This window comes from Monodelphis domestica, chromosome 7 (genome assembly GCF_027887165.1).
Source record: "Monodelphis domestica isolate mMonDom1 chromosome 7, mMonDom1.pri, whole genome shotgun sequence".
In the NCBI taxonomy this organism is placed as follows: domain Eukaryota; kingdom Metazoa; phylum Chordata; class Mammalia; order Didelphimorphia; family Didelphidae; genus Monodelphis; species Monodelphis domestica.
Genome location: NC_077233.1, coordinates 127,267,538 through 127,294,047, shown reverse-complemented (window position 1 = coordinate 127,294,047; position 26,510 = coordinate 127,267,538). Strand labels below are relative to the sequence as shown.

General features: G+C 37.1%; 1 protein-coding gene across 8 annotated transcripts in view; it reads left to right on the top strand.

Moving 5' to 3' along the window:
• RIC1 (RIC1 homolog, RAB6A GEF complex partner 1) overlaps positions 1 to 25,328 on the top strand; it is a 181,853-nt gene extending 156,525 nt beyond the window's left edge. For all 8 annotated transcript variants that reach the window (XM_056805439.1, XM_056805440.1, XM_056805441.1 and 5 more), the window contains 9 exons: positions 10,518 to 10,634; positions 11,470 to 12,198; positions 15,879 to 16,037; positions 16,145 to 16,281; positions 18,791 to 19,077; positions 19,886 to 20,080; positions 20,806 to 20,983; positions 21,134 to 21,322; positions 23,031 to 25,328. In XM_056805439.1, coding sequence (XP_056661417.1) covers positions 10,518 to 10,634; positions 11,470 to 12,198; positions 15,879 to 16,037; positions 16,145 to 16,281; positions 18,791 to 19,077; positions 19,886 to 20,080; positions 20,806 to 20,983; positions 21,134 to 21,322; positions 23,031 to 23,316 — 2,277 coding nt within the window. In that variant the 3' untranslated portion in view covers positions 23,317 to 25,328. The remainder of the gene's footprint in view (positions 1 to 10,517; positions 10,635 to 11,469; positions 12,199 to 15,878; positions 16,038 to 16,144; positions 16,282 to 18,790; positions 19,078 to 19,885; positions 20,081 to 20,805; positions 20,984 to 21,133; positions 21,323 to 23,030) is intronic.
• Positions 25,329 to 26,510: the final 1,182 nt, after the last annotated feature.

Here is a 26,510-nt window from a genome sequence, read left to right as displayed (position 1 = left end):
TACCAAAAGAGGATGATTGAACCTATGGGAACTTTTCTATTTGTAACTTCAACACTTAACATAGTACCCTGGGTATCATAAACGTGTAAAAGCTTTTTCATTCATTCATTAAACTGATGAGCTCACAGAGAAAGAGTGAGAAAAGTAAGATGAAAGGACCCAAGGACCTTTATGGATTTATAGCCTGGATAATGACTATAACAAAGGAGATTGAGAAAGGAGTAGTCAGACGAGTTAGGGAAGAGAAGAGAGAGCAGTGTCACAAAAAAAAACAGTGAGAAGAGGGTGGTCATTTGTGTCAGATGGTGCAGAGAGGTGAAGAAGGATGAGGATTAAATAAAAGCCATCAAATTTAGCAGATGAGATCATCTAATAACCTGAAAGCTGTAATGAGGTCAGAAGGTGAACTGCAAGTTAGAAAACAAACAACAAAAAAGTTTTTCTAGGAGTTTAACTGTAAAGGTAAGCGAAAACTTTATTTATGGAAAAGGTTTTTAAAAAATAATTTTGAAGTTAATTTTTTAAAAAAATTTTTAAATTAATTTTAAATTAAAATTTAAATTATTGATTTTTCTCTCCTTCCCCTCTCCCTGTTGAAATATAAAAGAAAAAGCTCTTGTAACAGATATGCAGTCAAGCAAAATATATTTCCATATTGACCATGTCCAAAAATTATATCTCGTTCTTCATTTTGACCTATCACTTCTGTCAGGAGGATGAGTAACAAGTTTCATTCATCATCAGTCCTTATTGCATTAATCAAAAATTTTAAGTTTTTCAAAGGTTTTTTTTTAGTAGTTTTATTAATTATTCTGGTTCTGCTCACTTCATTCTACATAATTTCATTCAGAGGGAAATTGTATTTTGTAGGCATCAGGAAAGTGGTCAGTAAATAGGAACAGAGTGAAGATTAGTAAGAGAAGGTAGGTGTTTAAGATGTAGAAGAAGGTTTTCCTGACTAATGGGATCTGTTTTTCATTAAAGTATAAATTAAGGTCTTTTGTCAAGAAGGATTGGTAAGGAGTTAGCATGAGAAGTTTGAGAAAGGGGGAAAAAAGGTTCAGAGTAGCTTGATTTAAGTCAGTAAATATTTCTTTAAAGGAACTAGCAAACAGGCTAATGGGGGGGAGGGAGCAACCACATGCAAATAACTATGTATAAACAAATTATATATCAGAAATATTGGAACTGGTCAACAAAAAAAAGTCACTAGAATCAAAGAAGCTTCTGTAGAAGATGGGATTTTAGCTTGAACTTGAAGGAAGCCAGAGAATCCAGGAGAACGAATTTCACTGAAAATGGCCTGAAGTAAAAAAATGAAGTTTCTTGCTCAAAAACAGCAAGGGGACCAATGTCACTGGATTGAAGAGTCCTTGGGGGTCAAAGTTGTAAGGTAAAAAGACTAGAGAGGTTTGGAGAGAGGGCATGTTACCAAAAGCTTTGCACACCCAAAGAGGGGATTTTATATCTGATCCTAAAACTGATTGGTAGCTTCTGGAATGTTTCTCTTTGGTTGGGGGTAGGGGTAGGGGGTAGGGTTGCATGGTCCTTTTAAGAAGATACTTTGATAGCTGAACAAAGATTGGACTAGAGTGAAGAGAGACTTGGAGCAGAGATGAACCAGAAGGCTGGTACAATAATCCAGACTTGAGGTGTTTGGCTGGTAGTAGTATCAGAGGAGGGAAGAGGGAAATGTGAAAGTAGACTTTACAGGCCTTGATGAAAGATTGGATATGGGGGAAGAGGGTGAGAGAGAGTGAAAAGTCAAGGATGAAACTTGGGTTTTGATCTTCAGTGACTAGGAGCCTGATGATACCTTAAAAAAAATAGAAAAATTAGGAAGGGGAGAAAGTTTGAGGGGAAAGATAGTGAGTCTGATGTTAAACAAATTGAGTTTAAGATATCTAAGGGATATCCTGTTTGCAGTGTCTAATAGGCATTTGGAAATACAAGTCTGGAGGTTAGGAAAGATGTCAGGGCTGGATAGGTAGATCTCAGAAACATCATCGTAGTGTTGATAAATGAAACCATGGGAGCCAATAAGATTGCTAAGTGAAGAGGGAGAAAAGAAGAGAGCCTAGGGCAAAATCCTATTAAGGCACTCCTGTGGGGAAGAGCAGTTAGCGTTACGAAGATCAAGCAAAAGAGACTGATAGAGAAATGGTCAGAAAAGGCAGCCCCAGAAGAACTGGGAGAGAAGAGAATAGCAAGAAGAATGGAACTTATAGAGCCAAAGACTAAAGAGGACAATAAGGATGAAGATTGAGGAAAGGCCATTAAATTTGGCAGTTAAGAGAGAGCAACTTTGTAGAGAGCTATTTGGACTGCATGATTTACTTATTTGGGAAGAGAGGGAAAGGCCTGGCTGGCAGCTGCTGAGATTAGGTCACATAAATGTATGCCAAAACCAGTTAACAGAATTGTGTCAGTTTCTTCAGAGCCGTTCAATGGCACATAAGTAAGAGGCCAAAAAGTGAAGGATCATTGAGATCATCCAGGGCTAAAGTTTAGTGAGGCATGAATTATCATAAGACAAGAGACAGGTTATGAGAATAGAGTACAGTGCATAATTGTGCTGGTTAATCTGAGGTTCAGGACTGAGAAGAGAAGATATTGAAACCATGGCAGGGGTGGTGGCCTGGAGAGCAAAGTAAGGATAAAAGATTAAAAGTAAGGGCTAGAAAAAGGTAGAAGGAGAAGTTATGGTCAGTAAAGGAATTTCAGAATTCTCAATTAAGGAATTGAAATACTATGTATGATAATAAGATAAGAGTATGACCCTCTCTGTGAATGAATTTAGGCTTTTATTGGTTCTCATATGTCCTTTGATTATCTTAATTTATATCTCTATATTAGAATAAAGGAAATGTCCAGTTAAATGATACTGCCTTGGTCTACAGATTACCCAAAGTAATCCCTTTACTTGCTTCTCCTTATCTGTGATGTTGGACTGGTGGTTAGGAATCTAATGATATCCAGGCTATTCACAGAATTATGGTGAATGTAAATTCTAGATTAATTTTTTTTTCTTTGGTTTGGTAACATTAGACAGCTTTATCCTCATTTGTGTTGATCTCTATGTTATTGTTGGTAGAAATATGTTTAAATCTTTTGTTTCTCAGTTGGTAGAGAACTGGTCCTGGAGTCAGGAAGACTTGAGTTCAACTCTTAACCCCAAACATTTCCTAACTGTATGATGTTGGACAAGTCATTTAACCTCTATGTCCATTTCCTCAACTATAAAATGGAATAACACCTACTTCTGAGGGTTATTTTGGGGATTAAATGATATAACATTTGTAAAAGTACTTAGCACAAAGCTTGACATATAGGAGGCATTACATAAATGCTTATTCCTTTTCCTTCTCCCAAACTTCATTTTGTATTAAGCATTCCTCATTTCCAGGAATTCTATCACTATTTATTCCTCTGATTGCCAAAAAAGGCTTTTTTTGTGTGTGCTGCTGAAATCTATTTAAGTCCTAAAATTCTCCTCTTAATATGATTTCAGCATATCTTGATGCTGACAGTAGAAGCAGTTCTTGCTTGAACATAGTATTGAACATAGCTATTGAATATAGTAAAAAAGTTTAAAGGCTTCTAGACTAAGTAGGTAAGTCTTTTAAAATAGACTTTCATGTTGCTTTTCTTCTATTGGGGTAATAGAACCCTTTAAACACATTATCTTTTTTTCAAAGATCAGTGTTGAAAATTGCTACCATATTATCCTTTAGGTAAACTGGCTTTAGTATGGAGCTCTTTCAGGAGCTTATTCAGCCAAGAACTGCAACAGGGGCAGTACTCAGATTTAGGGTAAATTTAATCAGGAAATGGGTTGTTTAAAATATTGCTGGAACATTTTTCCCTTAATTCAAAGATACTTTATTTTTCTAATTACATGTAATAACAATTTTCATCATAGGTTTCCAGAATTATAAAGATTCGAATTGTCTTTCTCCCTCCCAGAGATGGTAAGCAATTTGATCTGGATTATACATGTATAAATCTGCAAAACATACTTCCATATTGGTCATTGTTGTAAGAATATACTCATATATAGCCAAAACCCCAAAATAAAACCATAAATAAACTAATATGAAAAATAATATGCTTTGATTTGCATTCTAACTTGACAGTTCTTTCTCTGGAGGTCGATAGCATTCTTTGTCATAAGTTTTGCAGTCATCTTGAATCATTGTATTGCTGAGATGAGTCTTTTGCAGTTAGTCATTGTAACATACTGCTGTTACTATATACAGTGTTCTCCTGGTTCTACTTATTTTACTAGACATCAGTTCACGTAGATCTTTCCAGCTCTTTCTGAAATCATCTTGCTCATTTCTTATAGCACCATAGTATTCCATCACCATCATGTGCCACACAATTTGTTCCGCCATTCCCCAATTGATAGACATCCCCTCAATTTCCAATTCTTTGCCACTACAAGAAGAGCTGCTATAAATATTTTTGTATAGGTAGGTCCTTTCCCCTTTTTTTATGATCTCTTTGGGATATAGACCCAATAGTGGTATTTCAGGGTCAAAGAGTATATAGTTTTATAACCCTTTGGGCATAGTGGAACTTACTTTTTAAGCACTAAAATTTTCCAAACTGTAATATACACTTCTCTACTTTAACATATTTATTACTTAGATTAACTAGAGAAGATTTTATCATTGTATTTTTAGCTTCACAAAGTAGGGAGAAAAAGTTATTGTGATAGATAGTAGATAAGTTAGAATATTGAACCAAAAGGAGTAAATGTAGAAGTGCTTACACTTACACTTAAGTTGAGGCTCACATAAATCTGGTCATAACTGTTACAAAGTTTTCCTCAGACAAGTACTAGCTGTGTGACCTTGAACAAGTCAATTTACCTGTTTACCTTAGTTTCTTCATCTGTAAAATGGGGGCAATAATCACATCTTTCTGGGTTGTTAGGAGGATCAAATGGGAGAATATTTGTAAAGCACTTGGCATAGTCCCTGACACATAATAGGTGCTTAATAAATACTTGTTCAATTTTCCTTTACTTTCCCTTATTATTTCTGCACATTGATCTTGTTTTGCACTACACAACAAAGTCTTCTTCCACATGACACTTGTCACATATTTGATAGCATGTACCAAATCTCCCATAGTTTTTTCATTGCTTGAGAGTTAAGCATCTCCATATCCCCAAACCATCTTCCATTTGTTCCTCCTAAATGTGAAATCCAGAACTGAAGACATGACTGCAGATGAGATTTCGCCAATTCCTGGAATGATTAGGACTTCTTGAACTTGGTTCTATGATTTTATGAATGGAGAATAGATTTGCCTTAGCTTTTTAAATAGTCTCTTCTTAAGCTTACAGGATCTAGAAGTGTGATATAGCTGCTAAAAAAGCTGGCACTATCATCACATCAGTAGAATTATTAACAATGTCAGAGTAAGAGTCATTCTGCTATGTCCTGGGCACATATTTGGGGTACTGCATTCAGTTCTGAGAGGCACATTTCGAGGAGCCCCCAATAAGATAACTAGGAAGGCAAACGAGTGGTTTGAAAATTGTTTCTTAAAAGAATTGGATAAAAGTGTTTCAGATGCTTAACCTAGAGAAGAAAAATTTGGTGGATCTCTCGTGTATCTTGCAAGACATTATAGAAGACAGACCAGTGCCAATGTATGAAAGTAACAAGTAGATTTCTGTCTAATGTGTAGAGTGGCTAAAAGCAAGGATTATCTGTCATGACAATAACTTTTTATTGCTGATTCATCATCAATATGGTTATCATTTTGTGATTTTATTTATTCGTTTTATTAATTTTGTGATTGCCATTATCATATTATATATTGTATTATATTACAGTGATGCTTTTGAGATATGTGGTATTTGGCCCTACTTTAAGAACCCTCTGATTTTTCTGCTCATGTTTGTATTCTACAGGTTTTTCTCTCTTCTTTACTAACAGTATATTAGCTATCACATCTTATTTTTGTTAGTGTGCCCAATTCTAGTGTCTCTCTTTCCTTTATTTAATTCTTTTACTTTATTATAGGAAGCAAGATCACCAAACACATAGAATTATCCTGAACCCTCCTGGTTCATCAACCTATTCAACTCCTATGGCTCAGTTTTCTTTCACAACAACCACCCAAAGGGATGGTCATATCTTAGATTTTACTAAAATAATACTACTTTCATTATGGTATTATGTCATAACAAAACTAAAAACCTCTCACCAGTAATGGACAAGGTTTCATATTGTTTTTTTGTTGACAGTACCCCCAATTATAGGTCTCACAACAGTATACTGCTGACTAAAGCAAGACAAGCATAAAAAGTAATCTAATCTGTAAGCCTAGATTTTACCAAATAAGAGATGAAACTGAAGAGGAAAAAAATTGGAAGTACCTGAAGTCATTGAAAAATTTCATTTGATAACAAAAACGGTTCTGATACCCAAAATAATTTTGAAAAGTAGGTGGGCAAGCCTTTTTGACATTAACATCACAAATCCAACTGACAGTCCAGTTGGTCTGTTACCAAGGGATAGTAATTCAAAAGTGTATTACTACTATAAAATATCGTGAATGAAACTCATTCTCCCACAGAACTTGAAAGAAAATATAAAATCATTTCTGGACAAGACATGATATAGGAGGTGGCCACCACCCTGCTGGAAATTCTATGAGGAAAGGTAGAGCTATCAAGGAATTATCCCAAGGACTAGAGTCAAAGGTGACCATGGAAGAAACTGCATGAGAGAGTTATTGAAAGAATGCAGAAAGACATTGGAAGATTACATTACTCTCTACCTGACATACATAGTGCCATAGCCTGAATGCCTAATTAAAGGAAATAAAAAAGAAATGTGTAGAAAGGAATATGGAAAACAAAAACATATTAGAAATTCTAGTCCATCCCTCCCTGTAAACCAGCAATTTGAAAGTAAAACTCAAAAGGTCAAGTGATAGAAAGCGTGAAAGTAATACAAGGAACAAAATTAAAATTCAACATCAATTGGAAATTTTACTATCATTGATTAAGAAATAAATTAGAGATGAGAGAATCTACAAAAACCAAGAATATGAAACGGTTTTGGTCATCAATATATTTTTTAAAAAGGCCAACATTTGTGAAATTACCAGTTGGATCAAAAAAGTACACAATGCTTGTTTCTTCTTATATAGTAAATGACAAAATAGTTAAATCTCAGAAGTCATTCCTGCTTCTCTACAAAACTGAAAACTGGTGAATCCTTATAAGATCCATAATTATTGGCTCACATGCTTTACAGAGGCACATGAATTACTAGCAAAGCACCATACCAATTTCCTCTCCAACAGAAGCTTGTTCTCTTGATAAGACATTCTCAGGTCAAAAAACTACAAGTTTTAGGGCAAGTAGACATCACCTAACCAGGCAATAATAAAGACTAATTAAAAAAAAGGCTTCTATAAGTGACAAAGAAAAATACAAGTGGAGTTTGTGAAAATGGACAAGTTTTTTAATGGCAATTTAGGACCAGATCATTGCCAGCAGTTATAGAAGAATCTTATCTTTAAGGGGCCAAAACAATGGACAATATAGGTTATGATCCCAAAAAAAGAAAAAAAAAGCTAAAAAAGTCAAGTTACAAAAAATTAGTACCTAATAAATAATAAGACATGACCTAATAGGTAGAATTCTACATCATAATATGCTGCCATTAATGAAACATAATCTTCAAATTACAAATAATATTTCAAAATGCAAGCCTATAGAAAATGCACTTAAATCACTGTAATATTTTTTGTTCAACTAACAAAAAGCAGTTATTTTACTTTCCTGTATAATATAGTCTATAGAAAGTTAAATATAAAGGAATATTAGAATAGCAACTTCTCTCAGGAAGTCTTTTTGAAACCCACCAAAATGATAAAATAAAAATAATAATAGTAACTTACATTATAGACTGCAAGTTTTGGAAACACTTTATAAATATTTCATTTGAAACTCAAAACAACCTTATGAAGCAGGTGATATATATTATCCCCCATTTACAGACAAAAACTGAGGCCCAAGCTCACAATTAAAGTTAAGGTCAGATTTTAAAACCATGTTTGTCAGACCCCAAGTCCTGTAATTTCTCCACCACACAATTTACCTGAACCATAATTATGCCACCTCTATAAGCTTAAACTCAGAATTTTTTTGCTCCGCTAAATTGGCCTTCTATCTCTTTTTGCTCTTTATTCTTCCAAAACCAATTCATCATCCTCACCACTTCCTCCAGATTCTCTTGTAATCCCTGTTCATCACTCATACTGTGACCATACTATCTTAGTTTTGTTCCCATAGTTTGGCCAGTACAACTTTGGCCTAATATATTAGCTTTTTTGGCTGCCGCCCCACACCATTATCTTTTTGAGGATTGAATGAAATATGTTATAAACCTTAAAGCACATTGCTAGCTATTAGCCATAATTAGTAGCTTTCAGTCTGCTAAAAACAATCCTTAAGCCTTTTGTAAATAAAATATTGTTTTGCCATATCTATTAATAATAGTAACAATAACTATAGCATTTATACATTTTAAGGTTGCAGTGTACTTTATCTAGGTTAAGTCATTTGATCTCCACAACAACCCTATGAGGTAAATGCTCTTATCTCTGTTTTACAGATGAGGAAACTGAGATTCAGAAAGACCAAGTGCCTAGAATCACAACTTAGTGAGTCTTTGAGGCAAGATTTGAATTTGGTTTCCTTGACTTGAAGACCTTTGATCAAAGTTCATCTTGTTAGAATAAGTCTACCATTCTAATCTATCAAGATATTTTATTCTCTGACAGGAGAAAATCTAATAGCACAAATCCCATAAGTCCCTGGAACAGTTCCCTCATTTTGATACCTATTATTAGGGAGAGTTACTCTCCCTCAAAGTGGTTCATAATTATGTGGACTCTTCTGCAACACTGTCTTCTCCCTCCCTCTCTCCCACCCACAAGTAAATTGCTAAATGAGTCTAGCTATTCACCTGATATTATATACATATATACATATGCATATGTATATATGAGAGAGATCATTTCCCCAGGCTTCTTAAGCAATTACCAGATAATCAACAGAAAGAGCTTATAATCAAATGAAAACAAATCTTTCATCACTTCCAATGTCTTCTATTTTTTCTTTACTAGGCTTGATCTGTTACTTCTGTGTTGTGAAAAGGGTTTATCAAATATTCAGTTCAGCAAGATTAAGTACCAACTGTGTACACAAAATTTAGGTATGGCATATAGGACAGGAAAATCTAATGAAAGGGCAAGAATGAAAAAAGAAAAATAACTGTTAGAGTGCATTCACTGGGGGGCGGGGGGGGGCGGGCTTCAGGGGAAGGCCTTTGGAAGAAGTAGCATCTCTGAATTGGGCCCCAAGGGCAGGGACTTCAACAGGTATAGGTGAGTGGGATTGGAGAGGAGGATGGCATGAGCAAAGACCCGTACAGAGGAGATGGGGTAGAAAGAGCTTTGCCATCATATAGAATGATAGAACTGGTCAAATAAGCTAAAGAGATGTTAGACGCATAACCTGTAGGTCACACACGGTCCACAACACTCCTCTAAGTGTAGCCTGAAGGGGTGGGGGTGAGTCTGTGGGTGGGTGTCAGTGTCACCAGGATGCTACATTAGTCCAAGTGAAAAGGCCTAAACAAGACTAGTATCCCTAGACATGGAAGGTTACTAAAGCATTGAAATAATAGGATTTGTCAGCTGGGTAGATCTGTGGTATAAGAGTCGAAGATGGCTACAAAGTTCTGAAACTTCATGAATATACTGTTATTAACAGAAATAAGGTTGGAGGAAGGACAGACTTATCAGGGAAGATGACAGATGCCTTATGAACATGATTTGAGATGCTCTGGGAATATACAGGTAGCAGTGTCCTGCAGACAATTGGAAACATAGAGTTTCTCAGAAGCAGAAATGGAAACAGCAATATTGTACAAAGGTAGAAATTGATCTATAAGAAAAATATCACTATAGGATAAAAGTATAGAGAAGAAAAGAGAGCCAAGAACAGTAAACTATAAACCAGGGAAGAAAAACAGACATTCATAGGTTGGAAGAGATAACAAGAGAGAGCAATTTCATAGAAACCAATAAAGGAAGACCATAGCAAAGGAAAGAGTTGATCATCCATAATATCTTAGTACAGAGAAACAAATAGGATAATAATGAAGAGATTCACCAAACGTTCAGTTATAATCTGGATTATTTTGTTAACTTGTTGTAACATGTGCATAGTTAACTTGTGTCATGTGCATTAGTTTTATCTCCCTGTTTATTTAGTAAAGCTCTTCAATGTCAGATGCCCAGCAAAAGTGTTCAATACCTGAGTAAACATTTGTTCATTGTCACCTGCAATTATGAAAATCTGCACTTTTAGTTAAAATTTTAAATTAGAATTTTTTATGCATATTGCTCTAAAATGGATTGTAAACTTGAGGAGACTTTTTAAACATGACAAAAACAGGTTAATTTCTCTTCCTCAGGCCTGTGATGCAGAAAGCATCATGCTAAATTTGGCAGGACAACTCATCATGATGCAGAGGGATCGCTCTGGCCCTCAAATCCGGGAGAAGGACAATAGCCCCAACCAAAGGAAACTTGTGAGTAAAATAAAGAACCCTTTGTAGAAGTTGAAGGAAATGTGCAAAAGAATGAAGGAACCAAAGAGAAGTGTGGTGTGTATATATATATATATTTTTAAGCCATTGTATTTGGGATCAGAATGCCTGATTCATATTCTGATTCTGCCACTTACCATGTGACCTTGAGCAAGGTATTTAATTTATAGACCTCACTTTTCTCCTCTCTGAAGGAGTTGAACTAGATGCCCCATTATCTATGACTTAAGATTCCCTGAATTCTATCGTCTTACCAACATTTCCTCTGTTATCTAAGTTATCTTCAATTTTCAGCCAAGAGAGTGACAGTTTTTGAGTGGTAGAACATGGTGAGTTTTGTAATTCCTCATCCTGAGCTTCCAAAGCTTTGATGGTTCAGGCCATTTCTGACTAAAAATGATCCATATTCAAGGGGAAAAGATTAGTGGCTAGGGAGAGAAAAATGATGGTCAACTGATACAGCCAGTATCAATTGAGAATCCTTTCAAGTGTCTTTAAAAGTGGTTTTCCAAATATCCTGCCTGTTATATGATAAGTATTTTCAAATAGTGGGATGAATTGCCATTCTGTCAGAACATTTGATACAAAAGAGGCTTTTTTTGAGACTCAGACTGTGAAAGTATGCTAGCCCTAAGATTATACCATATTCTTACATTTCATAGTAAGTTATCATGCTGTACTTGGAACAAGAGAACACTACTTTGTTTTTGTTTTTGTTTTGTTTTATTTAGTGGCAAAAGGTAAGTCAGTCAAGCCTCTCAATTTAAAATTTTAAAATATTAATAAAAGCTGATATTTTACATTTCTCATTCTCCAGCTGCCATTCTGTCCTCCTGTTGTACTAGCCCAATCTGTTGAAAATGTCTGGACAACCTGTCGAGCCAATAAACAGAAACGCCATCTCCTAGAGGCACTCTGGCTGAGCTGTGGTGGAGCAGGAATGAAAGTATGGCTTCCTCTTTTTCCTCGAGATCATCGAAAACCACATTCCTTTCTTTCCCGACGAATCATGCTTCCTTTCCACATCAACATTTACCCCTTGGCTGTTCTGTTTGAAGATGCTTTGGTCCTTGGTGCTGTCAATGACACTTTGCTCTATGACTGTTTATATACCCGTGGCAATGCTAAGGAACAGTTGGAGGTACTTTTTCCTTTCTGTGTTGTGGAAAGGACCTCCCAGATCTACCTCCATCACATTCTGCGCCAGCTTTTGGTCAGGAACCTTGGTGAACAAGCCTTGCTTTTGGCCCAGTCTTGTGCCGCTTTACCTTACTTCCCTCACGTGCTGGAATTGATGCTCCATGAAGTGTTGGAAGAAGAAGCTACCTCACGGGAGCCTATTCCCGACCCTTTGCTTCCCACTGTAGCAAAGTTCATCACTGAGTTCCCCCTCTTCCTGCAGACAGTTGTTCATTGTGCCAGGAAGACTGAGTATGCCCTGTGGAATTATCTTTTTGCAGCTGTTGGGAACCCTAAGGATTTGTTTGAGGAATGTTTGATGGCACAGGATTTGGATACAGCAGCGTCATACCTAATTATCTTACAGGTAACGGTAGTTTCTAAAGTCATTTCAAGAATCAACATGCACAAAGTTTGGGCACAGAGTTTAAGATATAGTCATATCTGTTACATTTACAATGGTGCTTTACTGAAAAGAACCTCAGTGTCATTTGAGAATGTGAACAATGTGTTTGAGTGTTGCAAAGCAACTCACTGGGATTTTCAACCCCATTTTATAGCACTAATACAATATATTAATGGGCAAAAAGAATACCATCTTGCAAAATAACAGTGGTTATAGCTGAGCTTCCCCCAATCATAAGATTCAATATTATTTCAAACTAAAGTGGTCTAAATTTTAGAAGGAAGGTTAGAATAGGTGACCTTTAAAGTTCTTTACAACTCCAAGATAGATCTCTAATTCTAATGTAGTTTTGCCTTCTGAACTGATGATAGATACACAATATATTTGGTTATCTATAATAAACGAGGCCTGTGGTTTACCTGGGAGATAAACCATGCAAGCTCAAACGCATGATTTTAGTTATGTAGAATAAAAGTGAAAACAATCCTGGTAAATCTCATGTTGGTTCACAACTTTCATCTCTAGCATCACAGCATGAATGACCCATCTCTCAATTATGACCTTGGTTCTGAAAAAGCAACAAAATACAACCAGAGTCCTATTCCATTATTGCTAACTGGAGTATCTAAGTGACTTAGTTGCTAAAGACATCGAAGAGGGAGAAGAAAGTGGTAGCTCAAGTCCCTAAATGCTACTAGTTCAAAACCAGTGTCCAACTACAAGCTTCTTAACTGCAGAAATTTCAGTATATGAGCTGGCATTACAGGGGAATGTTGTTCTTCATCAGACTTGTTCTCCAATGAAAAGAATGCTAGTGGAATGGATAGAAAGCTGGCCTTGTAGTTAGGAAGGTGAGAGCTCTAGCCTGCCTTTGCTACATACTGTGTGTGTGACCCAGGGCAAGAGATTTATTTCACCTCTTGGGTTCCCCACACTTCCTTAAGACTGTGAGCTGCTGAAGAGGTTCTAATCTGCATTTGGAGAATTCTGATCTCCTCACCAGGAGCTCCTTGTGCCTATGGTATATGCCCATGGTCCAGACCCAGCCAAAAAAATAAACAAATGAATAAATGCTTCTCTGCATAGTGCTTACAAGATAATAAACAACTTTCTCCATTGTAAGATATAGGTATTAGGATTCTTATTTCAGAGATGAAAGAAACTAAAGTGTTTTAAAATGTTAAGTCAGTCTCCCCCAGAATAGGAAGCTGCAGGTCTTCTACCTACACAAAGCCCATGGTCTTTCCACTTCATCTCCCAAGTACCATATAATGACCTATATAATTATCATGATCCTCTCTATAACCTTATCCCTCCACCCCTCCTAAAAATTATTAGGCTTTTTATATAACTGAGAATGTTTAATTCTGTTTGACAAAAGATTCTACTCAGTTTTGCCTTGAAACCTGTTCTCCAGATATCATCGCTGTGAGGGGAAAAAATACCCTCTTGAAGATCTGGGCAACAATAAAATCCCACATCATTTGACTCTACTGCAAGATGTAGGGTCAGAAGCAAGATCCAAAAGGGAATTCTAACCTTTCCAAACACTGGTGTAACCAGAGAAAGGGTAGCCTGAAAAGAGAATTAAATTTTAAATAAAAAGGAGATAAAAGTTTAAACATGGAATGGTGAAAAGAACACTGAACTGGAATCCGAAACTGAACTCTGACTTGATTCCATCATTTGCTTAGTCACTCAACCACTCCAGACATCAGATTCATCATGTATAAAATGAAAGGTTGGTCCTCGGACTTTCTGGTCCCAGTACCCTTTGCACTTATAAAAATTAGGGACACCACCTCCCCCCCAAAAAGAGCCTTTGTTTACATAGGGTTATATGTGTCATGTGTTCGCTGTTTTGCAAATTAAGTCTTAGTATATTCTGAAAAGTCTTTACTTCAACTGACCCTTTTAGTCTCCAGAGCGTTTTTGGGATCTTCTCCAGACCATACTTTAAGAACTGCTAGAATAGAAGACCTCTATGATCCCTTCTAGCTGCTGATACCAAGTTTACCTTATGGTAAACCTGTTATTTGTTCCAAGTTTTTCAGCCATCTATCAGAATTTGGGTCATTGGTCTTTCTGTAATGGACCATGAAACATTAATGAGCATTTATTAAGCAATTACTGTGTCAGACATTGTGCTTAACGTTGAAGATACAATGAAAGGCAAAAACCGTATTCGCCCTCAAGGAGCTCACATTCTGGTGGGGGGAAACAATATGCAAACAATTATGCAAACAGGATCTATAATATAAACAGGAGGTAGTATTAGAAGAAAGCAGATAGGGGTTCAGGAAAGACCTCCAAAAGAAGGTGCGATTTGAGCCAAGTCTTAAAGAGAGCTAAGGAAATCGGGACATAGAGATAAAGAGAGATAAAGAAGGATCTCATTGCAATCCTAGGAAATAGTTGGACAGAAGCACAGGGATAGGAAATGAAGCATCACACACAGGATATTATGATAGAGTAACTAGGCTGGTGTAGCCAGGTTCTAGAATGCATTAAAGAAACTAAAGTGTAAGAAGACAGGAAAGTAGGAAGGGTCCAGATTAGTAAGAGTTTTAAGTGCCAGATGACTTTGTATTTGAACCTGGAGGTAATAAGGATATATATATATTTGAGCACATGGATGACGGAGCTAGACCTGTGCTTTAAAAAAATCTTTTTGGCACCTAAATGTCAGCTGGATTGGAGTAAGAGACCTAACGTAGGGCAGGGACGTCATTTAAAAAGGTATGAATGGAGAGTACCTGTATACTAGAAATGTCCTCAAAGTAGAAACAAAGTTTGCCAACAGGTTGGAGAGATAAAGTGATATGGAGGAGTCTAAAATAATTGAAATTAATTTTGATCTCTTGGCACTTTACATCCTTACAGGAAGGAGGTGAGCAAGTCAGGGTTTAAACTTATTAGGTACTTATAAAATAATTGAGGATGTATGCATGTAAACAGTAAGTATATTGATTCACTACTTCCAAATATCAATTCTTTCATAGAAAACTCTGGAAAGCTACTTACATTACCCTTACACTAGTAATACAAGGTTTTGTTATATTCTTATTATTCTACTTACACCAGTAGATGAATTTCCTTACCTTCCCACAAGATTAAGTAGTTTTTACTATTTATAGATCTCAATTTTAACCCCATTCAGAAACCAGCCACCTAGAACTACTTATTCTAGGTTTGGGGAACCTGGGGGGGGGGGGGGGCAGTCATAGATGTTCCTCCAGTGGTACATATGACAATCCATCTATGACTTCCTGAGATCCTTGCACTCCCATAAGTCTTCCACAATAGATCTACCTGGCACCCAAGAAGCTTTACGTTGATCTTGTAATATTCTCTTAGAACCAATTCAGCACCCATGCTCTTACTACATGACCAACCTGCCTCCTTTTCTGATTATAGATTCTCTGATCATTTTTGGTGTGTGGCATTGTTTATAATATACTGTAATCTACTTATACTCATATACTGTAATCTACTTATACTCACAGTGGATTTCCATTGTCCTTTTTGTCATCCACTATTATGGCTGATTGGTGATGGGGGTGTAATTTTCAAAGAGCAGTGGTATCTGAGTGACCCTATTTTTATTTTCTTTTTGACCATCATTGTATTGTTTCTTCTAGAATATGGAAGTTCCAACAGTGAGCAGACAGCATGCCACTCTACTCTTCAGCACTGCTTTGGAGCAAGGAAAGTGGGACCTCTGTCGACACATGATTCGATTTCTTAAAGCCATTGGCTCTGGAGAATCTGAGACACCTCCACCAACTCCTACTACTCAGGTTTGAAAGCAAAATGGTACCATTTCAGATCACCCATTAGCACTTGTCTTTTATTGATTGGCATCACCTCTTACAAACTCTCTTTGTGCTGTGGGCATTTCCATTAGGAACCCAGTTCAAGTGGTGGATTTGAGTTCTTCAGGAACCGAAGCATCAGTTTATCACAGTCAACTGAAACTTTGCCTGCGAGCAAATTGAACTTGCAGAAAACCCTCAGTATGCCCTCTGGTCCTTCTGGGAAGAGGTAAGAGGAAGAGGGAAGTCAACAAAAGTGAAGAATTAGAAAAGAAAAACGAAATAAATAAAGCATCCATTAAATCCGTTATGTGTCAGGCTCCATGTTAACCACTTTACAAATATTATGTGATTCCCCCACCCCCCAAGAAGCTTGAGATAGGTACTATTATGATCCCCATTTTACAGTCAAAGAAACTGAGGGAGACAGGTTAAGTGACTTGGCAAGGCTAAGTAAATATCTGAGGCCCAATTTGAAATCAGATTTTCCTGACTCCAGGCCTAGAGTTCCATTCACTGTGATACCTTATTGCCTCTAATCAAAATATTCTAGTGTTTATTACCCAGTAATCCTATGTAATTATCTTCATATATAGTAGGTAGATACCTCTATGGGTTTTAATAACTTAAGTATCACCTGAGGAAATGTTTTGACTTGTTTTCATTTCCCTCTTTCAGACTCCCTCTAAAATAAAATAGTTAGACTTCCTTTCTCTTTTTTCCCCATTTTCCTCCTTCCTCATCTGGTATCTTTTCTCCTTAGCACTCCTCCGCTAACTCCTTGGGTAGTCCTGTTTGCCAAAGAATGAGAATAACAAGTGAGAAAACAGAGAATTAAAAGATTGCTGGTGATGGTGATTATTTTTCTTTGGAGGGAGAAAGTGTGTACAGAAAGAAAATGTATTGTTAAAATTGACAAATAATCTATTCTTTCTCTTGGCAAGTAGTTTTACTCCTCCTTCCCCCCACCCATTAAAAAAAGCTTCTTTACACCTTTGATTGCTCTCAGGAGGATAAAATCATCACCTTCCCCTTCTCCCTAATGAAGAAGCAGAGAGCATAGAGAACCCCCAAACTAGATCTGAACAGTGTTCCCAAATTATCTGGCCATCCTTTGTGGAGTCCACAATTCTGCTTTCTGTACCATGTAATCTTTTGTTGATCTTTTTTTTCCCTTAATCTTATCAAAACCATTTCAAATCCTCCTACCTTTTTATATTTTTTTGTGTTTACTATAGCATCTCACTAAGTACCTTTATACAAAGGAGACATGGGATTCAGGATTTGTTTTTGTCTTTTCTAAAAAGTAAGAAATAGCATAGAGAAAAGGGAGCTGAACTTGGGTCAAAAGACCAAAGTTTGGGGGGGGGATGGGTAGCTCAGTGGATTGAGAGCCAGACCTAGAGATGGGAGATCCTAGGTTCAAATCTGGCCTCAGACACTTTCTGGATGTGTGACCCTGGACAAGTCACTTGACCCCCATTGCCTAGCCCTTACCACTCTTCTGCCTTGGAACCAATACACAGTATTGATTCCAAGATGGGAAGGAACGGGTTTTAAGGGGGGAGGGGGAAGAGAAAGAAAAAGAAAAGAAATTTTAAAAGACCAGTTTGAATTCCCAGATGTGCTTACTAACCTGTGGGATCCTGGACAGGTCTGGTTTATTGAGGCCTTGGTGACTTCTAAGGCCTCTTCCAGCTTTCCAGTAACTTTATTTACATAGTGCTTGGTACATAGTAAGAACAAAAAAATGGCATCTATTAAAGTTTAGTTCTTTGTAAATAATAGTTTTATAGCTCCTGATAGGTCTATATCTATATTTCCCATACTTTAACCTCCCAATGCCTCATTATGTGAAAATGGAATTATTTGTTCTCTTTGTCTGTTCTGAGTTTACGCTTGTGAAAGGGAATCCTTTATTCTCTTTGTCTATTTTGAGTTAACACTTAATTAACAATAAGTACCCCTACTTAGTAACTCCCCAGATTGTGAAGCCAGGATTAACTCTCCTTTGTCTACTTTTGAATTGAATCAACAAAACTTGAACACCCTACTTAACACTAGGTGGTGGAGCTCAATCAGCCAGGAAATGAGAATTCACACCTTGTTCAGCCAGGAATCTGTGAACCCTTCTGATGAGTCTCTCTCCAGAAGGTGAGAAGTGGTTCCCTTCACAAGTATAAACTCAGAATAGACAAAGAGAATAAAGAATTCCCTTTTCACAATTGTCTATTGTCTTCTTTCTCTTTTTCACCTGTAAGTGGTCTCTAAACTTTGTTTTGACATTTATTCAAACTTAAAGAATATTGTAATGCTAGTGTCAAAGGTCAAATAATCATCAGTGGCCAATGTCATCCAGCCTCATAAGTGATGTGTGGAATCAGGAAAAAGGACCTAGCAAAGTCGGTACTTTGGACTGTATGGGGTACACATTGGCAGTCTCAGCTGTTGGAGAGGCAAAGGCTGGCAGAGGAAGGGAGAAATGGGGCCCAGGTTGGAGAATGGAGGTCAGTGGAGTCAGACCTAGGAGCAGCACATTGGAAGCCTCAATGAGATGGAAAGAGCCAGCCTCTAAAACAGTCAGACGAACAAGAAGTTCATTACCTGTCGGACTAGTTCTGATGCTGAGCCACTGAGGAAATCGTTGACTTCTGTGTCTTGGACTTCCATCATCTTAGTGCACTTTGCCAAAACCTTCTGTAAAATGGCGCTACGCTTTCTTCTCTCTCTGTCTTCAGGTGGAGCAAAGACAGTGACTCTGCCGAAAATATGTATATTGACATGATGCTCTGGAGACATGCTCGGCGCCTTTTGGAAGAGGTCCGGCTGAAAGACCTTGGCTGCTTTGCCGCCCAGTTAGGCTTCGAGCTGATTGGCTGGCTGTGTAAGGAGCGCACCAGAGCTGCTCGAGTGGAAGATTTTGTCATTGCCCTGAAGAGACTCCACAAAGATTTCCTGTGGCCATTTCCAGTCATCCCCATTGCTTCTATCAGTTCACCATTCAAGAACGGAAAATACCGAATAGGTAACAGTGGCTTCCGGTACTGCAAACATGGGGCTGCTGGTGGATGTCTTCTCCATTTGTGCATTGAGTTCTTGGCTGAGCTCAGCCGATGATAAGTGGGGAATCGCTTTTAGGCCTATTTTACAGACGTCATCTAGGGGCGACCGTGCTGTCCCCACGATGTGCCTGACTAGAGGTCACATGTGACCACCAGTTTCCCACCTAGCCTCTCTGTACCACATCAGTTAAGCGTAGAGAGAACTCGGCACCTGACACTGTCCTGAGTTGGGCATTAGGAGTTGCCCATGAGGAGCAAGGTCTGTAGTAACTACAGGGGTCAGACAGACGTCCACAGCATTATAGGATAATATGAAAGGGCTAAAATATTGGGGAAATTCTGAGGAGGAATTACGCTAGGGGGCAGCAATAGTACTTCTACCGGCCAGTTGTTGAGTCAGATTTGCATTATATAAAGCAAGAACTATATGTAGTCTTTTGCTTATTTTGATTGATGACATAAGATCTGATATTTTGGTCACGTAGTCATTGTTAATACTCCCTGGTATTGCCTTAATATAGTTAACTGTTTTGTTCGTGAGGTGTTAGGTATTGGGAGGGGGTGGGGATCAAATCTTTTATATGGACCTTGCCTGTATTTGCATAAAAGTTTGCTGTTGTCCTTCAGTAATTCAACAAAACATTTGTGTGAGGCACTATAAGGTGTTGGGAGGAAATTGAAAGAGTGGTAATCGAGTTATTGTATATTAGAATCTAAATTATTTGTTCTGGAAGAAAGCAGTGTGGATCCTTTTTCATTGTTTCTATGCAGGTGGGGGAGAACAGTTATTAAAATCTCAGTCAGCTGACCCTTTTTTAAACCTTGAAACGGATATTGGAGTGCCTGGTGCCCCAAGAAGTCAGAGTTGGCTTGGCAATATTGGTTCTGCACATCAAGAGATAGATACAGCTTCATCCCATGGACCACAAACACAAGATGCCTTCCTGTCACCTTTATTAAATAAAGGTACACATCATTTTACAATCAAATCTTCTCTTTCTTCAGGCAAAAAGCAGAGGTAGAGTACATAACCCTTTTTGCCATCATTGTCAAATGATAAAAAAGTAGTGTTTGAGGAACCTTGAAAATAGGCTTATAATTTGAATTTTTGATAGGAGGACTGACTTACCTATAAGCTTGTGAAAACCTGTTTAGGTAAGATTTCTAAACAAGAAATCTTAATCATAATCAGACAAATGCATTGATATTGGTTCTTCTCTCTAATATTTTCAATGAAAATACTCTTTATACAGCCTAGAAAGTGAATGTAAAAATGTTAAAGAATAGAAATCATGATTATACTGTAAATCAGAAATTTAAGTATTATTAAGTACATACCAGTGTCTTCACTATGACTAATATTAGTTATTTTTGTCAGTTTTATCTGTAGTACACAAGGTGAGTAAACTCAAGCCCAAGGCAGTTTCAGAACAATTTACACAAGCATAGATACTTGAGCTGTCAAAAAATTATGATTATACTCGTATCCCCTACTTCACAGTGTTGGTGTGTAGAAAGTAAACTTTAAAAATACTATAGAAATATGAACTATTCTTCTTATTGCCTTGGCTTTTAGTCTGTCAGTGTTTGAGAGAATTGTTTTTCTATCAAGTGATTTAATATCAGCTTCAAAATCTTTGAAATGTCATTTTAGTGAGACTAGTTGATAACTATTGTAAATCCCTTACTAGGGGATGAATGCAGTATTGGTTCGGCCACAGACCTGACTGAAACCAGCTCAATAGTGGATGGTGACTGGATGATGGTGGATGAAAATTTCTCTACTCTAAGTTTAACACAATCGGAGCTAGAACACATCTCTATGGAATTGGCCAGTAAAGGGCCACATAAATCCCAGGTGCAGCTCCGGTGAGTCTCATTGTCATTTAAGAGCAGAGAAAATTTTTAAACAAGCATATTGTTGACAATAGATAAAATGAGTAGCTCTTTCCCTGGTGTCATTTGTTCTAAATGGTTTGTAGACCCTCCTTGCTATAATATACTTTTAATTTTGTACAGGTATTTGCTACATATCTTCATGGAAGCAGGATGTCTGGACTGGTGTATCGTTATAGGCCTTATTCTTCGAGAACCTTCTATAATTAATCAGGTGTTTGGTCTGATGCAATCTTCAGAAGTAGATGGAGAGATGTTACAGAACATAAAAACTGGGCTACATGCTATAGATAGATGGGCTTCAACAGATTGGTAAGTGATAGCTTCCACTGGGCTTTCTTATCTATGAACTCTCTCAAGACAGTTCTATCTATTTTTCTAGTTCTGCTATTTTATTTTATTATAAAAGCTAAAAATAGCTCCATTTCCTTTTTATTTTTTTTTTAAGGTAATATAGCATCTCTGTGACATTACATAGGGGAAATCTTTATCCTGAAGAACTGAGACCAAATTCTTGTTAATGTATTTTGCTTTGTTTATTTTTAAATGGAGAATCTCAAGAACTGTAATTACATTCCATGAAAAGAAACTAAAATCAAGAATTTATATTTTAAAATGGGGGCGGGGGGAAATACCCCAGTGAAGAATTTCATAGCAATTAATCATATTCAGTTTTTGGTCAGCATTACTACAAGCATGTTTTTAAAGAGTGTGCAGAACTGTGAAGAGATGGACCACTATTCATTTTTTAGATATATTTTTATTTATTTTGTTAAATAGTTGCTAATTACATGTCAAAAAATTTAACTTAAATTTTTTTAAATGTTGACTTCCAAATTCTTGCCCCTCCCCATCCTGGAGAAGGCAAGTATTTTAATGTGGATTATACATGTGTGAAGTTATGTGGAACATTTCCATATTAGGAAATTTGAAAACAAAACACAGACCAAAAAAAGAAAAATATCAAGAAAGTTTAAAAAATTTGCTTCATTCTGTACTAGTTCCTCAGCACATAGAATTTTTCATCATGTCTTTTGGCATTGCCTTGAGCAGAGCAGCTGAATCCTTCACAGTTGGTTGTCATCACAATGTTGCTGTGCATGCGTACACGGTTCTCTTGGTTCTGATGACTTCACTTCATAGAAGTCTTCCCTGGTTTGTCTGAAGCCATCCTGCTCATTTCTTATTGCAGAGTAGTAGTATTCTATTACAATCTCATACCACAGCTTGTTCAGCCATTCCCAGATTGATGGCCATCCCCTCCATTTCTGATTTTGTCACCACAAAAAGAGCCACTATACAATATATATTTTTATATTATAATTTTTATACATATAATATTTTATAAGTATAATATTTATATTATACGCTATATTACATATATATGTGTGTGTGTATATATATATACATATAGTACAAACAGGCCCTTTCCCTCTTTTCTTTGTTCTCTTTGAATGGAGTCAGAAGATATGGAAAGTTAAAGCCCTTTGGGCATAGTTCCAAATTTGTTCTCCAGGATGGCCTGGACAAACAGTCCATGCATGACGTTCTTATTCTTCCATATGCCTTCTAGCACTTGTCATCTTCCTTTTCTGTAATGTTAGCCAACCTGATAGGTGTGAGGTGGTACCTCAGGATTGTTTTAATATGCATTTCTCTAATCAATAGTTTTCATGTGACTACTCTTGTTCATAGCCTTTGGCCATTTATCAACTAGAACCATTACTAACAAAATCTCAATTCAGCAATCATTTTTTAAATGTCTGCATGTTCAGGTTACTATGTTAGAAATATAGTGCTAGAGGCTTTTCTCTGAAGGAGCTTACCATCTAAAGAGAGGAAGGAAGTACGAGCCCAGAAGTAACTGACACAGGCCTGAAGTGCACACTCACACTCCTAGATTTCGGAAGACAAAGAAGTTGTATTGATAGGAGCCTTGTGATGTGGCACCATATTAATTATCCGTACTAATCATTTTGACATGAGCAGACCAATATTGAATTCCTTTTTCTTCCTTTAGCCCCGGATACAAGCCATTTTTAAATATCATTAAGCCACAATTCCAGAGACTGAGTGACATCACAGAAGAGCAGATCCAGCCTGAAGCCTTTCAGCCAGTGAACAAGACTCCCGAACAGGCTGCCAGCCCCAGAGCCGAGGACAGCAGAAACTCTGCTTGCCACAGCAGCAGCCCTTCAGGTGAGACTGGCAGCAGCAGCACTGCAAGCTGGACTGAAGGCACCATGGCTGGATCCCCTGAGGAAGAATCTTTTCAGGATGGGACCTACGACTGTACAGTCTCCTAACGGGAGTGGTTTTCTGTCACCACCGGCAGTATTAGCAGAGTGCGACTGAGTACACTGTGAACAAGACATGCTTTAAAGGGGAGAAATCTATTCAAACTACTTTTTAACTGACTTTTCCCTCCCTCAAAGAAATTTGTTTGAATCCATAAACAAAGTGATTTCAAATAAATGTTCTTTCATTAAAAAGGGTTTTTTTTTAAGCTACAAAAATAATAAAGATTATTGTACAGATGTACATGAGAATACCTGGTTTTATTTTTAAGGATTTAGAATAAACCCTTGGGATGGCTCTCCATCAGCCTAAACTTGTTCCTGCTGTTCTTGCAGCAAGTGGTTGTTTCCAAAACCACTCACAGTGCACAGTGTGATCCATTACACTGGCTGGCTGTGAATTTAGCTACCTGATACACTTTGTATCCCTACACTCAAGTGAATTATGTGCCAGAGCTCATGGAGACACCACAAAGGACATGGCCAAATATAGAAGTTCCTTCTTAAGTTTTACTCCTGTTTTACCTAGCTGTAGGCTGATGAACTGGGATCTAAAGGGTACTCACTCATAAATTATGCTGTGGGGATACCACAAAACATTTTGTACTAAAAAAAAGTGTATCTTTGTGTGAATAATCTGTATTTGTAAATATTCTCAAAGGAGCTGCTTCTCTCTCTGCTTGAGGCTTTGTATCATAGTTTGTAAAGTATTACATTACTCTGTACCCATGACATGCAGAAGGGGCACCTTGCTTTGGATTAGCCTGTCTCCAACAAATGTGGCAATGAGGCGTAGTCTGATACCTTGATCATGGAGCCACTGAGGAAGGCTTTATGTAAATTCATGGAGGGTCTTATTTATTGCTTTTGTAAATGGATTAAAAATGAATTTTTTTTTTGTAAATACAATTGCTAATCCTGTATCATAGCTACTAAGCATCAGTAATGTAAACAAGGCTTGCTTCACTGTCACTTTACAGCATTTTATAATGTATTTCAGGATAAGAAATCAATTTTTTTCATATAATGCTATGGAAACATGTCTACATAATTATTAGTTGCTTTATGGTACTTTTCATCCCAGCCTATATCTACCACAATGTATGTAATACTAATTATCTTACAACAGTATTAACTTAGATAGCTTGTTTGTACTGTGCAATTTGAACAAAGGAATGCAACATTATTTTATAAAGCAAGAAACAAAAAAAACATTTATTTTTGTAATGACAATATCTGATTGATGTGGACCAAATTCCTTCCACCCTGTAAGATGCTCTTCTTGTAGTGTGGGTTATAAGCATCCATCTTACTCTCAGAAATAGAGCTCTTAGAGCAAAAGCAAACTAACAAGGTTAGGTTTTCTTGTAGTTTTTTTCTTAAGGGGAAAATTGAAGACCATTTAGGAGCCTTTTAGCTTGACATCAAATATATTTGAAATTATTTTACAGTTTGGTAATTTGCTGTTGCTTTACTTTTTATATCACAAGTGCAATAATATAAAATAATAAAATTCCTGGCTGGGTGGTATTTAAGTGATTTATTGGTCCTTGGGTCCTGTGGTGCTAGTTTTGAGTTTCAAATACCTTTCATATTTTTCTCTACCCTCATAGGCAGGCAGAACCTTGCATGTGAGTGACAAAGTATTTAAAACCTGTTCAGAAAATAATCCAGTTTTGCTACAAAGGGCAACTTACTGTCTGGGATGGAAGAGCTGGGCATCACAACACATCCCATGAAAGCAAATACAATCCATATTCCTTGAAAGGGAATATCCTAATGCTGCCCTGGGGAAAAGATAAGCCTAATAGTTCATAGAACTTTTCAGCTCTTGTGTTTTTTGGAATGTGCAATAATAACTGAAGCCCCACATCTCTACATAGTAAACGATGCAAATTTCTTACTGATGAATTATAATCAGGAGGCCTTGAAGAAAAGATTCTGCAAAAGTTTACAGGTTTATTTTCTCTCTCCAGTAATAAATTTGTTATATATACTTTAATAAAAAAAAATTCAAATTATCCTTTTGACTGACTTATTGTACAGAAAACAGACCCACTGTTTAAACTGCATCTTAACATGTTATTTATCCACTCCTAAGGTGACAGATATACAACCTATCTCCCCCCCCCCCCCAAAAAAAAGGCAAGAAAATAATTGAGATAAAATTCATTCTTAAGTTAGAATTTCTTAATGGGTATTTTCTAATGGGTGTACTTGAAGAACAAAAACAAAACCATCCTAGGAACCTGACTTGATCTGACAGCTGATTGCAGAAATTACATTCTCTCTATTTCTGACCTAAGTGTTTCTAGAAGTAACTCAAAACTGACACCCTTCAGCAGTTCTAAGTTTCAGATATGGGCCATAAAAGAAGTCACATTGCCAGCTGGATCTGGAGTCAAGGAAACCTGGGACATGCTGTATGACCTTGTGCTGGTTACTTCAAGTCAGCCTATGCTAAAAGAAACATGGAAGAAACCATCAGGTATTGCCAGGTATTTAGTGTGCTCTCCACCCCAACCCCAGGCTCTTATTTAAAACACATCTTAAATGAACAAAACTGCAAACAAGACTAAAAAGCACTGGGCCAAGAGTCAAAAAGACCTGGGTTCCAATCCTGTCTCAGCTAGGTATGTGAACCCCAGGCAAGTCATTTAGCTTTACTCGGCTCCGGTTCCCCATCTGTAAAAGGATGGCAAGGCCAGCACCTACCTCTTGGGAGCGTGAGGATCAAATAAGATCTCGACAGTGCTGCATAAATGTCGTTACTGCATATATTGTGTAGTGTTGGCACTTAATACTTAAGCTGACATGATTCCTAGAAAGGGGGTACCACACACACCCTAATCTTCACCTGCCCTTTTGGAGAGTGATCCAACAGCCACTCTCAACCTCTGCAGAAGCATACAGACCTCAAGGAAGCACAAACATTTTATTGATGCTGTTCTCTTCTCAGTGGTCCCTGCTCTACAGCTCAGAATAGCATTTTGGTTGCAGATAGGTGATTATTTTAAAACCAGTCAAAAAAAAACAAGTTTGTAGCCAAGCTCATAGTTAGTTACATATTATAAATATGTAGCATCGACCAAACAGCTTTTACACTTGTGTGATTTGAAAGTAAAAGCCGAGAACATGAAATTGGCTGTAAATAATTTAATCTTCTTGAAACTGTGAGCACAAATACTCTGCATTCTGTTCTA